Source organism: Triticum dicoccoides, chromosome 4B (assembly GCF_002162155.2).
Source record: "Triticum dicoccoides isolate Atlit2015 ecotype Zavitan chromosome 4B, WEW_v2.0, whole genome shotgun sequence".
NCBI lineage: Eukaryota > Viridiplantae > Streptophyta > Magnoliopsida > Poales > Poaceae > Triticum > Triticum dicoccoides.
Genome location: NC_041387.1, coordinates 120,334,837 through 120,351,045, shown reverse-complemented (window position 1 = coordinate 120,351,045; position 16,209 = coordinate 120,334,837). Strand labels below are relative to the sequence as shown.

Below are 16,209 nucleotides of genomic sequence, written 5' to 3'. Positions count from 1 at the left end.
ACCATAAGGCTCCTGGCGGTTGCCTAATATCTTACAAAACATGATCATATCATACAATAACGTATATCACATCATGTCTTGACCATATCACATCACAACATATCCTGCAAAAACAAGTTAGACGTCCTCTACTTTGTTGTTGCAAGTTTTACGTGGCTGATACGGGCTTCTAGCAAGAACCGTTCTTACCTACGCATAAAACCACAACGACGATTCATCAAGTTTGTTGTTTTAACCTTCTTCAAGGACCGGCCGTAGTCAAAATCGATTCAACTAAAGTAGGAGAAATAGACACCAGCCAGCCATCTTTATGCAAAACTAGTTGCATGTCAGTCGGTGGAACCGGTCTCATGTGCGTGGACATGTAAGGTTGGTCCGGGCCGCTTCATCTCACAATACCGCCGAATCAAAATAAGACGTTGGTGGTAAGCAGTATGGCTATCACCGCCCACAACTCTTTGTGTTCTACTCGTGCATATCATCCATGCATAGACCTGGCTCATGGTGTCACTGTTGGGAAACGTTACATGGAAAACAAAAAAAATCTATGCACACGCAAGATCTATCCATGGAGATGCATAACAACAAGAGAGGGAGAGTGTGTCTACGTACCCTTGTAGACCGTAAGCGGAAGCGTTTAACAACACAGTTGATGTAGTTGAACTTCTTCGCGCTCCAACCGGTCAAGTACCGTACGTACGACACCTCCGCATTCTGCACACGTTCAGCTCGGTGACGTCCTCCGCCTTCTTGATCCAGCAAGACGGTGAGGTGGTTGATGAGTTTTGACAGCACGACAGCGTGGTGATGGTGATGGTGAAGTGATCTCCCAGGGCTTCGCCCAAGCACTACGAAAATATGACCAGGGGTGTAAACGGTGGAGGAGGCGCCGCACACGGCTAGGCAATTGTCTCTTGTCTGCTAGGCGCCCCCTCCCACATATATATAGGTGGGAAGGAGGGAGGAGCAGCCAAACAGTGGAGAGGGTCCCTCCCAAGCTGCGCCCCCCTTTCCTTATTTGCAGTGCGGGGAAAGGCAGGGGAGGGTGGCGCCCCCCTTCCTTTCTCCCATGAGAGGAAAGGCAGGAGGGACTAGCCCTCCCCTTTTTCCTTCCCTAGGGCTGGCCAAACAAGGGAGGGGGAGCACCAGCCCCCTTGTGGGCTAGTCTGTCCCCTCCTTTGGCCCATAAGGCCCATATCTTGCCGAGGGGTGCCCGAAACCCCTTCCGGTGACTCGATTCCTTCCCGGTATGTCCTGAAGCACTTCCGGTGTCCAAATACCATCGTCCTATATATCAATATTTACCTCTCGGCCATTTCGAGACTCCTCTTCATGTCTGTGATCTCATCCGGGACTCCGAACAACATTTAGTCACCAAATCATATAACTCATATAACACTATATCGTCAACGAACGTTAAGCGTGCAGACCCTACGAGTTCGAGAACTATGTAGACATGACCGAGACACCTCTCCGGTTAATAACCAATAGCGGAACCTGGATGCCCATATTGGCTCCTACATATTCTACGAAGATCTTTATCGGTCGAACCGTTATGATAACATACGCAATTCCCTTTGTCCATCTGTATGTTACTTGCCCGAGATTCGACCGTCGGTATCTTCATACCTAGTTATATCTCGTTACCGGCAAGTCTCTTTACTCGTTCAGTAATACATCACCTCGTGACTAACTCCTTAGTCATTTGCTTGCAAGCTTATGATGTGTATTACCGAGAGGGCCCAGAGATACCTCTCTGATACTCGAAGTGACAAATCCTAATCTCGATCTATGCCAACTCAACAAACACCTTCGGAGATACCTGTAGAGCATCTTTGTGATCACCCAGTTACATTGTGACGTTTGATAGAAGTAGAACACAAGGTATTCCTCCGGTATCCGGGAGTTGCATAATCTTATAGTCGAAGGAATATGTATTTGACATGAAGAAAACAATAGCAATAAACTGAATGATCAATATGCTAAGCTAACGGATGGGTCTAGCATATCATTCCCCTAATGATGTGATCCCGTTATCAAATGACAACACATGTCCATGGTTAGGAAACCTTAACCATCTTTGATCAACGAGCTAGTCTAGTAGAGGCTCACTAGGGACACGGTATTTGTTTATGTATTCACACATGTATTTAGGTTTCCGATCAATACAATTCTAGTATGAATAATAAACCATTATCATGAATAAGGAAATATAAAAATAACAGCTTTATTATTGCCTCTAGGGCATATTTCCTTCAACGACACCTTTGCAGTTGAAGGTTTTAACCAATTTGACACATATATGGGCTCGTATCTCCCAATTATTGTGGAGTGCAAGCAGGTGGCATCTGAATACACAAGTATTAATGTTGTCCATTGCTTTAGAGGCTAATAGTCTAGCTAAACATGCTTCTAATAGTAAATCTTCAGTTTTTTGTGATTCTAGTTCCCTGACTTTATTTTTTTATCTTGTAAATGATCTGGCTATCATCTGAGTAATAGAAGTCTGGTTATTGTAAAAAAGACTTACTGTGAGATGAAGATTTGTCCAAATAAAATCTGATACACTAGATAATAAACACTAACAGCTTGGTAGTAAGCATAAATACAAAAACAATAGACAAAATTGTAATGAAAGAAATATGGGGATGCTTACGCAAATGTCCCTTCCGACAAAATTCTTATGAAACAGAATCTAACCCTCCTGTACTAAAACCATGTTAGTAATTATGGAACAAAGAGGTAGTTATCACTCAAAATTGAATCATTTTCATAATTTTGAGTAATAAGTTTGTACTACCCTATTGTTTTCCTATCAGATCCCTCGCACATGTAATAATAGTAACCTTCAGCTAAAAGACTTGTCCTAACAAAATCTAATTTGTTAGATTCTTTAAAGTAAAACGAGTCTAAAGTTACGTGTGTTTGGCATCATAGTAAATTACACTAATCACATCTACTTAGTTAGTCATGGTTGTTTATTATCATCATTATTATTTTAATCAATTTTAGAGATTTTACAATTAGTGTAACTACTTTATTAGTTATTTTGGTGGCTATTTTCTACAACAGATTTTTTTTTTTGAGAAATATTATAAAATAAGTTAGTACTCACATGAGATCTTATAACGCAATAATGCAGCATCTAAGGGATCAATGTGAAAACAACTCCCACAAGAAAGGAGCGCAACAAGAAGCAGTGACCGCTCCCCTCCTCCAACTCCAACATTCGCCGTCGCTGCCACCTCGCCGCGCCGGTTTGCCCAAACACCTATAACTAGCACTTAAAGGTGCTGATAGGGTTAGGGCGTCCGGTTCCGGTATCATATGAGCACTCAAAAGTATAAGGAACATGCGCTGTTAGAAAAGCCAGTAGCCCACTGAATTAGTTGATCTCAAAGCACGCACCATTGGCCCAGATACCGTGCGATAAAGCCGGTGTGCGCTAAAAATCTGGTTTGAAAGACTTGTCCTAATAAACTATAAAACACTGGAGTACCCTACGCGTTGCTGCAAGAATCTATTAAAATATATTTCAGTGATTTGATTGTGAAAAAATGCGTACTTGGATTAGTAATATATGAACTGAAACTAAAAATGAATAAATTATATTGTACTTCCTTTGTAAAGTAACATAAGAACGTTTAGAACATTGAAGTAGTGATCTAAACGCTCTTATATTACTTTGCGGAGAGGGTATTTGATTATTCAGTAGTCAAACAATAGTTTGAATATAAGTGCATAATATAATGAAAACAAATTCTAATGCATATTGAGTGGATTTGATGAGGTGGCATGTGATGTGGAATGTGTGCATGTGATCAAGTAATAATGAATTTCATGCATGTTGTGATGGGTCTTTGATGAGATGGCATGTGTGCATGTGTTAAGATAATAAAGATAATGGGGATGAACTATATACTAGGTGCCCAAAAAAAACATATTTAGGTATATACTCTCTCCGTTCCTAAATGTAAGTCTTTTTAGAGATTTCACTACAAACTACATACGGATGTATATGGACATATTTTAGAGTGTAGATTCACTTATTTTGATCCGTATCTAGTCCATAGTGAAACCTCTAAAAAGACTTATATTTAGGAACGGAGGGAGTAGAATATAGAATACGCGGACAACTTGATAGTGAACATAAATACGTGAAGAACATACACAATTTTAACGAAAAAAAATATGGGATTACTTACGTAAATGTCTCTTCCAGCAATTTTTCTTATGACCATCAAATTAACTCGTAGTACACACTTTTTATGAGACGGAATCTAATAGTTGTCGCTCAAAATCATTCTTATAATTTGAGTGATCGGTCTGTACTACCCTATTGTTTTCCCATCAGATTCATCTCAGTTTTAATAATAGTGGTCTTTGGCTAAATACTTGTCCTACGTAATCTAACCCACTAGATTCATCATTGAAATAAAAGAGTCTAAAGTTATGTGTGTTTGGCATCATAGTGGATTACACTAATCACCATTATTTAATCAGTCTTGTTTATTTATTTATTCTTATTCTAATCAGTTTTTATAGATTTTACCATTAATTAACCACTATATTCTTTATTTTGGTGGCTATTTTCTACAGCAGATTATAAGATAAAGTTTTTCTGAGAAATTTTATAAGATACGTAAGTTAGTAAGTCACATGAACTCTTAACGCAATAATGCAGCATCTAAGGGACCGAATGTGAAAACGACTCCCACAAGGAAGGAAGGAGCCCAACAAGAAGCAGCGACCGCTCCCCTCCTCCAACTCCAACATTCGCCGCCGCCGCCACCGCCGCCTCGTCGCCGTTGTCCTCCCTTGGCAACCCCCAAACCGTAGGCTAAGCCCTTTTTAGAGCTTTCACCCACCTTCGACGGCACAGCCATGAACTCCGGCGCGACTGCCGCCGTGGCGCAGAACCGACGCACGCGCAGCCGTCCGCCGTCGGCGGCCTCCTCCCGCAAGTCGGATGATCCCTCCGCCGCTTCCGCCAACGGAAACGGGAAGGCCCCCTCCAAGCCCGCCTCTCCCAACCACGTCGCGTAAGCGCCCGAACGCTTCCTCTTTTTTCTGCTGTTTCCACCTCGATCCTGATTCCTCCTTTTGGCCGGGTGTGGGTTTTGTCAGAGGGGAGAGGACGGTCAAGAAGCTGCGGCTGTCGAAGGCGCTGACGATCCCGGAGGGGACGACGGTGTCAGAGGCGTGCCGGCGGATGGCGGCCAGGCGGGTCGACGCCGTGCTGCTCACCGACGTCAACGGCCTCCTCTCCGGCATTGTCACCGACAAGGTGATATGTTCTTTCTTGGAATCTTCCTTTGATGATTGCACCGGTTGTCGTTTAGTTAGTGTATGGAGCTTGAACGGTAGGATGCTTTAAGGTAACAGTGTACATTGCCTGTTTTGAACTGTACTCCACACCATAAAGATTGCTTGTGTCTGCAATTTTGCATTTGCATCGAGTGACTAGAGTAAGGCACGTTTAGGCTGGAAGTTATGTTCAGTGTATACAACTTTAGTCTATGACCAACAATGTGTTTGTTCAGTTTCTTGCTTAATTGATGATTCTTCAGATTTGGAACTGATGGAAAAATGGTCAGTACAGTAGCAATGTTTTGTAAGCTCATGTGAGTCATCTTATTCTTTGAATAACACTGTATCAACGTGTTACACATTTCTGGACTGATTCAGCAGTCTCTCTGACTGCTACATGTGAAAATGCTTATGATGTGAACAACCTGCTCTGTTTTTTCTTACCATCTGACTTATGATGTAGGACATAGCCACAAGGGTTATTGCCGAGGGGCTGCGGGTTGAGCAAACAATCATATCCAAGATCATGACACGCAGCCCTCATTATGTCACAGCTGACACACTTGCTATCGAGGCACTACAGAAAATGGTCCAAGGTATATTTGAGCTACACTTTAAGTTACAGTATGCTCCAACTAACCATCACTGTGAGTGGTCGAATCAGTTGAACTCACATCCTATAACTTGTAACATGTGTTGTCTTTTCTGAAGGTAATTCTATTATATTGATCAGTACAGTTCAGTTAATTATATTATAGTCCCTTTTCCAGTTGCCATAATTTAGTCCTTTAAAATACACAATTGACAACAAGATGGTTCAGCAGTTAAATTTGTTCCCTTGGTCAAGTCAAGTCATTGACCCTGTATTAACTATTTTATTTTTACTCCTCCAATTTTCAATTTTCTTGCAATTTGTTAAATTTTAGCACTTTACCTTTTCAAAGTTTTCTTATTTTCGTCCTTTTTTTCCTTAAATCTTCTGAGGCTATATCTTTTCTATCGAGTTTCTCACTGCTTTATTAAAAATCTATGTCGGATGTGCTTTATAGGTTTAGCTGCCACATAACTTCAACTCCTGACAAGATGGATTGCAATTCAAAACAAATATCCTACATGATTACAAAACTAACAAAGTTTAGTTTCTGAAAACCCTAATGATTTATCTATACCGATACCAAAGTTAAAACAAGCGCTAGGCGTCAATTGTGCGTCTTGCCACCGCCTTGCGCTTCTCTGTCCAAAGTGCATGCTTGAGCGCAATTATGTGCTAGGCGTTTGGCTATCGCCTAGAGCCTAGGCACGCCTTTTTAAACTATGCTGATAACACAAACTGACATGTTAATAAAGAAGTAACAGAGGCACTAGAAGTTCTCATGCTTACTGTTATAGGGGAATCATTTGGTGTTTTTCTTGTAGCAATTTAGAGCCACTTTACTAAATCTGTATATATCTGAAACTTCTGGTGGAAATGTGGCCTAGTGATAGAACTAACTATATTTATTTCTTCTGCAAAATCTTCAAAAGGTGTTTCAAATGTGGTTGCTAGTTTTCTTTAGCTTTGTGATGAGAGATGTGGATGTATGTTGATGGTGATTGTATTCATGTTCTTCACATAAAGCTTACTTCCAGCGGTGTTTGCGTCGACTCATAGAAGTTAATTTTGTACATTCTGGTTTTAGGGAAATTTAGACACCTTCCTGTGGTTGATAATGGTGAGGTTACTGCCATGCTGGACATTGCAAAATGCCTCTATGATGCAATATCAAGACTGGAGAAGGCAGCAGAACAAGGAAATGCACTTGCAGCTGCTGTAGAAGGGGTTGAACGCCAATTAGGTAGCAACTTCTCAGGTCTTGTGATTGTGCCAGCTAACTCTACTCCTTTGTTGTTATACATTGATGATACGCAAGTAAAAAGTAATAGAACACATGACCTATATTCGTGAATAGTTAACAATATCTAGTTTATTTCAAACAAAAATGAAATCATTAATTTTCACATCATACCAATCTGGAACTTGTAACCAAGTCTTCAAGTTTTTGATGTAAATATGTGTTCTTTTCTAAATAGATTGTTCTTGTCTACCAATTTTTTCATGAGCTGACCAAACTGATGCGACTTTTGTGGATACAGCTCCTTCCACTTTAATAGAAACTATAAGAGAACGGATGTTTAAACCTTCTTTGTCAACCATTATCACGGAAAGCACAAAGTACTTATCTGTTTTCTCTTGTTCATTTTTCTTGGTTATGTTGTAAAAAAAGTTAATTAGATGATGGGAGCTACCTCTTATGTCAATTTGCAGAGTAGCGATTGTTTCTCCTTCAGATCCTGTTTATGTAGCAGCCCAAAAAATGCGTGAACTACGCGTTAATTCAGTGGTTATAACTACCGGAAATTTGCTGCAAGGGATCTTTACGTAAGCATTCTCATATTTCTTTCATTAAATATTTGTCTGATGTTTCCTTTTTATGTTTATTGTCGAGCTGTTAATGTATATGTTACTCTGAAATTCAGCTCAAAGGATGTGCTTATGCGTGTTGTGGCACAAAATATTTCTCCCGAATTAACTCTAGTAGAAAAGGTTTCTTCTCCAGACTGATTTCTTATTTCAAAAGGTAGCTAAGGTTTATGCAACTCATTCTGGACTCACTGTTATTTACCATTTTGCTCAAGGTAATGACTGCACACCCTGATTGTGCTACATTGGACACGTCAATTCTGGACGCATTACATATAATGCATGATGGCAAATTCTTGCATATTCCTGTTGTTGATGGAGGTAAAACTTTTTTGTTCTCAGCCTAGTAATACTAGCTGTTTGGTACTTGTTGTTTTTCGTGTCTAACCTATTTTTCAATTTTTCATGTCAGATGGTAGAGTTGTTGCTTGTTTGGATGTTCTGCAACTTACCCAGGCAGCCATTTCTATGGTGTGTACCCCTCCCCTCCACCCCTCCTCTATTACTGGAATATAGTTGCCTGAGGAATATTATTGTAACCTTGGTCCATCTAACATGCTCTGTCTGAAGGCTGAAGGAGGTTCTGGAGCTGCAAATGATGTAGCAAACACAATGATGCAGAAGTTCTGGGACTCTGCTCTTGCTTTGGAGCCAGATGAGGAATTTGATAGCCAGAGGTTGGTTGATGCATCCTTTGTGATTTTCTTTTTCCGCTCAAATGTGATGCTTACCTGCATGATTTCATCGCTCAGTGAAATATCCTTAGTGATGCCGTCAGAGGTCGGAGATGGCAGGAGTAGCATTTATCCTGCTGTTGTTGGCAATTCTTTTGCCTTCAAGCTTCAGGACAAGAAGGGACGTATGCATAGATTTACATGCGGTGGGTACACACTTCATAGTTTGACGAGAGCTAGCTGTGGTGGCAGTGTACTGACTAACAACATTTTGTGTTTCATTGCTGCAGGTTCTGAGAGTTTAGACGAGCTTATGTCTTCTATAACACAAAGATTAGGCGCTGGTGGTGAAAAGGGCCCAATTCAACTTTTGGTAAGCTTTATTTGATATATTTGTGTTCTAAACTCTTGGCATATTGAACGGAAGAGCTAGATGAGCAGTTCCTAATCCTCAATCTTGCATCTCTTATTGCTTTGATGGAACATTTTCTGTTTATAATTGCAAGTAGAATTGAGGGCTTTTTCGTTTTAGAGGAAACCAAAACATAGTAATTAGTAGTAGTATAGGAATGCGATAGGATGGTAAAATGAGCTTTGACTAAGGGCTCATTCGGTTTGGAGGATTTTCATAGGAAAACCATAGGAAATTCCAGAGGAAAGTTCCATGTGGATGCATTAGTTTTGTATGAAACGAGCACATGAATTCCTTGGGAATACTATTCATTCCTATGGTTATGGAGGAAACTACACATCTAGTCAAAGCTACTCTCCTTCCGAAGACACCTGCACATAGTTGCCAACTTGCCGTCACCATTGAGTATAATTTGAATGTATTCGAGATCCTACATAGTATACAAAATGGTTCCTGTAACTAGTGGACTGACACCAAGAACCGCCTTTGAATAATATCAGCTATCTTGAGGCCTTGTACAATGTGAGGTGCTTAGGGAAGATGCTTAGAGAAATAAACCAGGCTTTTCTTGAGCACCGGTGCTTATTTGTACAGGATAGACGCTTAACTAAGCGTCTCTCCTATAGAAATAGGCACCGGTGGTTCAGAAAAACCCGGTTTATTTTTCTAAGCATCTCTCTAAGCACCTCTCATTGTACAAGGTCTGAGTGGTACTGCTAGCTGCTTAGTCCCATGAATGAATGTATTCTGAATTGTAGAGAGCACTCGCTCACTTGCAGTTGCAGCTACCTTAGCCTGTATTCTACACTATACTACATCCAAACTGCAGTAGCAATAATATTTTGATTCTGATGTTCTATGCAGTATGACGATGATGAAGGCGATAGGGTTCTGCTTACTACAGATTCTGATCTTGCTGGTGCTGTTCTCAATGCCAAATCATCCGGATTGAAGGTATTTCCTTTCTCTGAGTTAGAACCCATTTGCCTGCTTAAAATGCCGCTATTTTGCTATTACTCTCAGCACAAGCATACGGAGATTCCTTTACCACTTTGGCATGGCCAGGTGTGTCAGTCATTCGCTTGTCTCTATGCCTCATTGTAGTGGAACTTGGACTTGCAGGTCCTGAGGTTGCACATTGACGACTCGGATTCCAGTTCTGAAGTTAAAAAGCAATTGCCGGAGCTGGTGCCTCCCCAAAAAAGTCAGTTGACGCCTGCTCATTACGGGCTAATGGCCGGCGCTATTGCCCTGACAGGCGTCGTGCTCGTGGTTTACTTGAAGCGCTCAAAAGTGTGAGTTCTGGGAGGCACACTTAACTCCAATCCTTACCTCTGTGACTAACGTCTCTCAGAAGACTCGAACGCCTCGGAGCTTCAGCTGGCCAAGGATGAAGAACTGAACCCCCTCACAAAAGACAAAGAAAAAGAAAAAGGAAAAGAATGAAGAACTGAAGATCATGGGCTATACACCAGATGCACCGAAGTCCAGAAAGTAATCATCTGACCATCTCAATTTTTTGCATAAATGAGTTTAGTTATACCGGGAAGGAAGCACGAAACTATTGAGTTTAGTTATACAGGGAAGGAAGCACGGAACTATGATATACATTTTCAGTTCATTTTAGTTCCATGAATGGGGTGAAACATGTTCTCTACCACAAATCCGGTGAGGGGTTATTTCCCAAACAATCACTGGATCTGACGTACTGTTTACATATTTTCTGAGATGAGGTGGATATATTTATGTCCAGTGTGGCTGATTACTGAGTATGGTCTTATACATGTTCAACAAGTTAGGTCGTGGGAGGCAACCATTGTCAGATTGTGGAGGATGACCGGGATGGTATACATAATGTGTAATGTTGGGTATTACGTATACCATTGTGCTTATCCTCCACAATTTATTGTGCAAGATCACACAAGAAGGTCATCACCTCCCACAGTGTCTCAGGATCTCCACGAACAATAGCTCAAAGAGCTCAGAGATAATCTTCACAATATCCACCCATTGAGGAAATATATCTTTGACAAGGTATTACCCTATTGTATAATTGTGTCCATTAATGGTGTAGTCGCACTCTGGAGCATGCCCATCAGTCTTTTAAGCAGTGGAGATTGTGGAAGCATATTGACGTCGTTTTGAGATCATTGCATGTCAAATCCACAAGTTATGTAATGCCACAACTTTCAGTATGATAGTTGGTCCTTTGGTATGACCTTTGTATTGCCCGTGCAATCCTAACAGGCAATTCTTTCATTGTCAATGCATGTAATTGACGGAACCTAGCATACCGGAAAAGCCTGTTGCTTCTCCAAGTGCCAAAGTCTTGGTTGTGTGCTCAATATTTGATTCTCTCAAGTACTCCGGTCCAAACAGTCGCACCAATGCAGTGATAAATCTCATAGTTGCGTCAATGCATGTGATCTCTCCCATCCAGACATACTCATCAATGGTGTCTGCAGTTGTACCATATGCAACCATCCTCATAGCAGCAATGCATTTCTGGAGAGGAGAGAACCTGTGTAATCCTTCTTCACCGTGAAGTAAATGTCATATTCCTTCACACCCTCCACTATGTGAAATAACACACGCTTGTGCATCAAGTAGCGATGCTGAAAGAAGCCCTCATTATATATTAGATTGGCTTTAAAATAGTCGTCGTAGAGATCAACATGACCCTTTCCCCTATTTTGACTAACAGTTTTCCAGCCCAGCATCGAACCCTTGTAGTTGAGAACATGCTACTCTCCCTTCTCTATTGCTCTGAGGATGCTCGTCATCATCAACTCGTATTCACCGCCACCGCCTTCGATGACGATGAATTGAAGACCTCGTTGTGAATAAATGCATCATCTGAGTCCATTGTGTGTCCCTACAAATCTGTAATGAAATAGAGGGTCAAAAATCTATTTGGGCATTTGGTGACAGGTGGTGCACGGATTGTATGGTGGTGGTCGGGCGGACTAGGACATACCGGGGTGGCATCTGAGGCGGCGACCGTGTCCTTGTAAAGTGCTTCGAGTGGAGGCAGGACTAGGGATGACGGGCAAGTAGGGGGGGGGGCATCGGTGCTCGCGGGACCAGGGGGTGGACATGACATAAGAGGAGAGGATGAAGAGAGCAACTCATGGGGGCGATTTGCTGATATTAAGGTGGGCCGACATGTTGGATTTGACATGGTGGACGTGTCTGGACAACTCTATATATGTCTCACACTTGGGTTAGGTTTGGGGTGGTCCAGATAGTTCGAACAAATGGGGGACGTTTGGGGAGGCCCGTTGTGCTGGGTTTGGGGTGGTCCGAACAATCCACACAAAGGGGATGTTTGGAAGGCTCGTAGGGCTGGTGTTTTCTCTATCCACGTGGTATTTGAGCGGATATATGGGGTGGGTACGGGCACTGTCCTTGGAGAGATGCTCTAAGGGCATTTCCAATGGCGACCCTCAAACCGGCCACAACCGTCCGATGTTGTGATATGTAACGTGGGCCTGCATCGGTCTACAAGGCGGTCTAGACGTACTACCGAAGAAAAATATGGTGGGACTTTGCGGGCATCCAGATAGCACCCACGTCCGCTTCTGATCGTCCTGGCCCACTCAAACCCCTCCTCCCACGCCCGCGCACGTTCCCGCCTGGCGCCAGCTATCCGCATTCGTGCCGCTATAGAGCGGCTGCTCCACATTGACCATGGCTCAGGGCGGATGCGACCTTTCACTGCCTCCACTATTTAAGCCGCGCGCTGGCCGAGGGCGCCACCCGCTGCACCCCTGGCAGAACACACCTCCTTGTCGCATTCAAACACCTTCATTAAACCTGCATGGAAGCCAAGAAACCTACTCCGGCCACACGTCCGTTCACGAGTGGGCGGCATTAAATACAACGTTGGACAAGCTCCTCCCGTCCGCCCGCTATTAAGGAGGCCAGACACCAGGCAAGAATCACACCACTCCGTCGCTCCCCATCTCCTCCTTCCACCATTTCCCCACCCTTTCGATGGCATCCGACAAGCAGGAAGAGCAGTTCTCCGGCATAAAAGCCGGTTGGGTGACTCGCCGAGCCCGCCAGATACGAGCGAGGCAACTTGCTACTCCACCCCCCTCGCCTAGATCGACGGAGCAAGTTGTCGCTCCAAGCCGACGGGGAGGAGGAGCACGGTGGCATGAGCATCATCGCTGCCGTGGAGGACATCGTGTCGCATCGCGCCTCCCGTGCCTGCGACTGCGCCATCCGTTGTCAACGCGCGCGTAACCGCGCCCTGTCGGCAGAGAAAGAAGCCGGCTGCACGGAGATCGATGTGTTAGTGGCCAACGCGTCCACCGCCAACATCGAGGGAAAGTATAATACGGGAGGCCACCGCCGGCGCATCGCCGGCTTGTGCAGCCGGTGACATGTCCTGTTCTTTATCTCAGACCATCGTCGGCCCCCGTTTGGGCTCCACGAAAGCGGAGGAGCTCTCTTCCCCTCCGGCTGAAGCACCCTCTTTGCCACTCCAATGAGCGGCACAGTCGGCCATTGGGAAGATACGGGAGAAGAATATACCTCCAAGGCTCCCGACAGTCTGATGAGCGAGATGCCGGATATGGCGAAGACAAATGGATCCGTTGCTTCCGGCCGTAGACTAGTGTAGTGTATCCGTATCGTGGGAGTGGAGCTCCGCGTGATCGTACATGCACATAGTTTTACCTTTTTAGTTAAAATATGGCCAAAATATAAATGTTTTCATTCGTTTTGTATGAAATCCGCCGTGTTTGAATGAATTCCGTTCGTTTGGTTCAGAACATTGTTGAAATGTATGTGGGCAGCGTTAGATGGTCGCCTCCCGCATCCGTATTCGTGGACTGGTCCGTCCGTAAACACGGATGCGGGAGGAAATTTGCGGGTCGCCGTTGGAGATGCCTTAACCACCCTTTCTCTATTTATGTTTTCTCCGATTCAAGCTTTGTAAAAAGACATAGAATTCATGTATGAATCAAGGAAAAATGTTCCGAGCTCCTTGATGTAAATATTGCTACTCCAATTCATTTTGGTTTTGGACAAGAAAGCGTCGCACAATCTCTACTCCAGTTCATTTTCACCATCTAGCATAGATTTAGCAGTTCCAGGACAATGGTACCAACAAACTATACTGCAAAAGGTGGAGTTTGTTGTCGCTCATTATTACTCTGATTTAGTGCCATTGATTGAACAATTATGGATGTGGTACCTTGCGACATCCTTATGACAACGAGAGGATACGCTACTGCACCGGTGGTGGTGGGACGGAAGCTGAAAGGCCAGCCTACTACTACTACCTCCGTCTTGGTTTATAAGTCCCCTTTGTAGTTTGTGTCAAATTTTGACTGAAGATTTAACTAACAAAATGTTAATGCATGTCAAGAAAAATTATCTCATTGAATTCGTATTTAAACATAGTTTTCAAAATCAAGAAAAAGCTACTAAATGGAAACGCTCTCCATTCAAGCTCTCCTAGGAGCATAGGATGCTGGGCGGGCCGGCTAGGAGGGTTCTTCAAGCTCTCCATTCAAGAGAAAAATTATTAAAGGTCAAGTATCGGTTGTTAGCTTGTGTATGAAGCCTAGCTAGGAGATTAGCTACTTTTCATATCTTCTCCTTCCTCGTGAGCACAAAATTAAGCAAGTTGAGGTTTCTTGGTTCAATGGCAACGACACGACAAGAGGAGTATGACACAAGCTACTACCTTAGCTTACACATGAACCAAAGAGGGCACGCATAACAAACCTGTAGCGACCTAGAGACATGGGAGATGTGCAAGGATACTATGAATTTAATACGGTGGCAAAACGTGGGTGTGAAATAAGCTATGGTGCTGTTTTCCACTCTCATCTTCTCTCGCGGGTGTTGCTTGTGTGGCGGTGTTGCGGGCTCGTTCTGGCTCCGAGTTGTGCCGACGTCGAATTCGGTGGTCCTCCATGGTGTTGCATGGTTGTGATGTCTTTCTGCTCAGTTCGGTGTGGTCCGCTGTTGATGAATACGAACGGAGCCACGGCCTGGTCTCCAAGTGGCTAGGCCCTACTCAGGGTCTCTTGAGGTAGCGAGGAATAAGATTATGGGCGAAAGCTTTTATTTAATGAGGCTCGTTACCGATGATGTTGGCGCTTGAGGGTGCCTTACTCCTCCTTGAAGGCACTTTGAAGAGTCCTTCCTCAAGATTGGACCATGCGAGAAGCGTTGGAGGCTGTTGGCATACATGGCTTGATCATTGCCCACGATACAGTGGGGCGGTTTACAGAGGGTCTCAACAGAATCTTTGTGGATGATGCTGGCCGATGACGATGTCCATAATTGTTTTTTAAGGCATCTATGAATGGACGCGGAGTTTTGGCTCCCGGGCTCATCTGCACCCATGCTTAGAAAAAAATTCAAAACAAATACTATAAAAATTCAAAAAATTCCAAATTTTTTTGTGGTGGTAGATAATTTGACGCGTGAGGTGCGCCCCAAAAATCAACTCATTTGAGCATCTGAGCAGCTCTCGGCAAAAAAGACAAAATCAGGGTCTGTAAAAATGTGTACTGTTCACGCACTGTTTTGACCCGATTTGTCTTTTTTGCCGAGAGCTGCTCAGATGTCCAAATGAGTTGAATTTTAGGGCGCACCTCACGCGTCATTATCTACCACCACAAAAAAAATTAGAATTTTTTGAATTTTTCTAATATTTTTTTTTGAATTTTTTGCTGAGCGGGAGCAGATGAGCCCGGGCTCTAGGATGAATTATCGTCTATGAAGTTCTTACTCTCAATCACTTAGGATGGTGGTGGCTGGTTTAGGTTGTCATCGGTGTTGTGTTTTTTTCCTCTGTCTTTCTTTTCTTCTTTTGTGGTGTGGTTTCCGGCTTAGCTTTTCGTATAAACTGGATCACCCTGTGTAGTATCTCTTTTTTTATCTATATGAAATATGCATGAGCACCCTGCTCCCTAAGGAGGTTCCGTACAAAAAAGTCCCCATATACTCTTTGGGGCTGTAAGATTTTTGTTAGATGTTTTGTTGTATTTTATGCAAAGAAGCTAATTAATTAGCTTTGTAGGACTATTATTTTAGACTGAAAAGAGGTTTTTGCCTGATCAAAGGAACACATGTTACCATTTTTCTCGATAGCTTTATCACACTCTAGTTTCATGGCAAAAGGTTTTTATTTGTTTGTGTTTTGCTTGTATCGTTCTAATAATTGTTTTTGTAACTGCACCTTTTGTTTGTCCTTTTGTGCAGTGTGATGTAGAACTCTGTCCGGTCTGTGAGTATTGCGTTTATGGTCGGTTTCATCGTTTTTTGCCTGATTTTTTATAAATTAACCGGGCAATATTTTCCTTCTTAATCAGTGCAGCAAATCT

At 43.1% G+C, this 16,209-nt stretch overlaps 1 protein-coding gene across 2 annotated transcripts; it reads left to right on the top strand.

The window, feature by feature from the left end:
* Positions 1–4,732: 4,732 nt before the first annotated feature.
* On the top strand, positions 4,733–11,202 carry LOC119295383 (CBS domain-containing protein CBSCBSPB3-like). Of its 2 annotated transcripts, none has more exons than XM_037573800.1 (14): positions 4,733–5,042; positions 5,128–5,287; positions 5,774–5,906; positions 6,990–7,145; positions 7,444–7,522; positions 7,616–7,729; positions 7,828–7,894; positions 7,987–8,092; positions 8,184–8,242; positions 8,342–8,448; positions 8,524–8,651; positions 8,736–8,818; positions 9,722–9,811; positions 9,980–11,202. In XM_037573800.1, exons 1-14 carry the CDS (start codon positions 4,885–4,887, stop codon positions 10,154–10,156), a joined length of 1,617 nt encoding a protein of 538 aa, XP_037429697.1. In that variant the 5' UTR covers positions 4,733–4,884; the 3' UTR covers positions 10,157–11,202. The 2 variants fall into 2 exon arrangements, with proteins under 2 accessions (XP_037429697.1, XP_037429696.1); XM_037573799.1 differs by having other exon boundaries at positions 6,990–7,160.
* Positions 11,203–16,209: the final 5,007 nt, after the last annotated feature.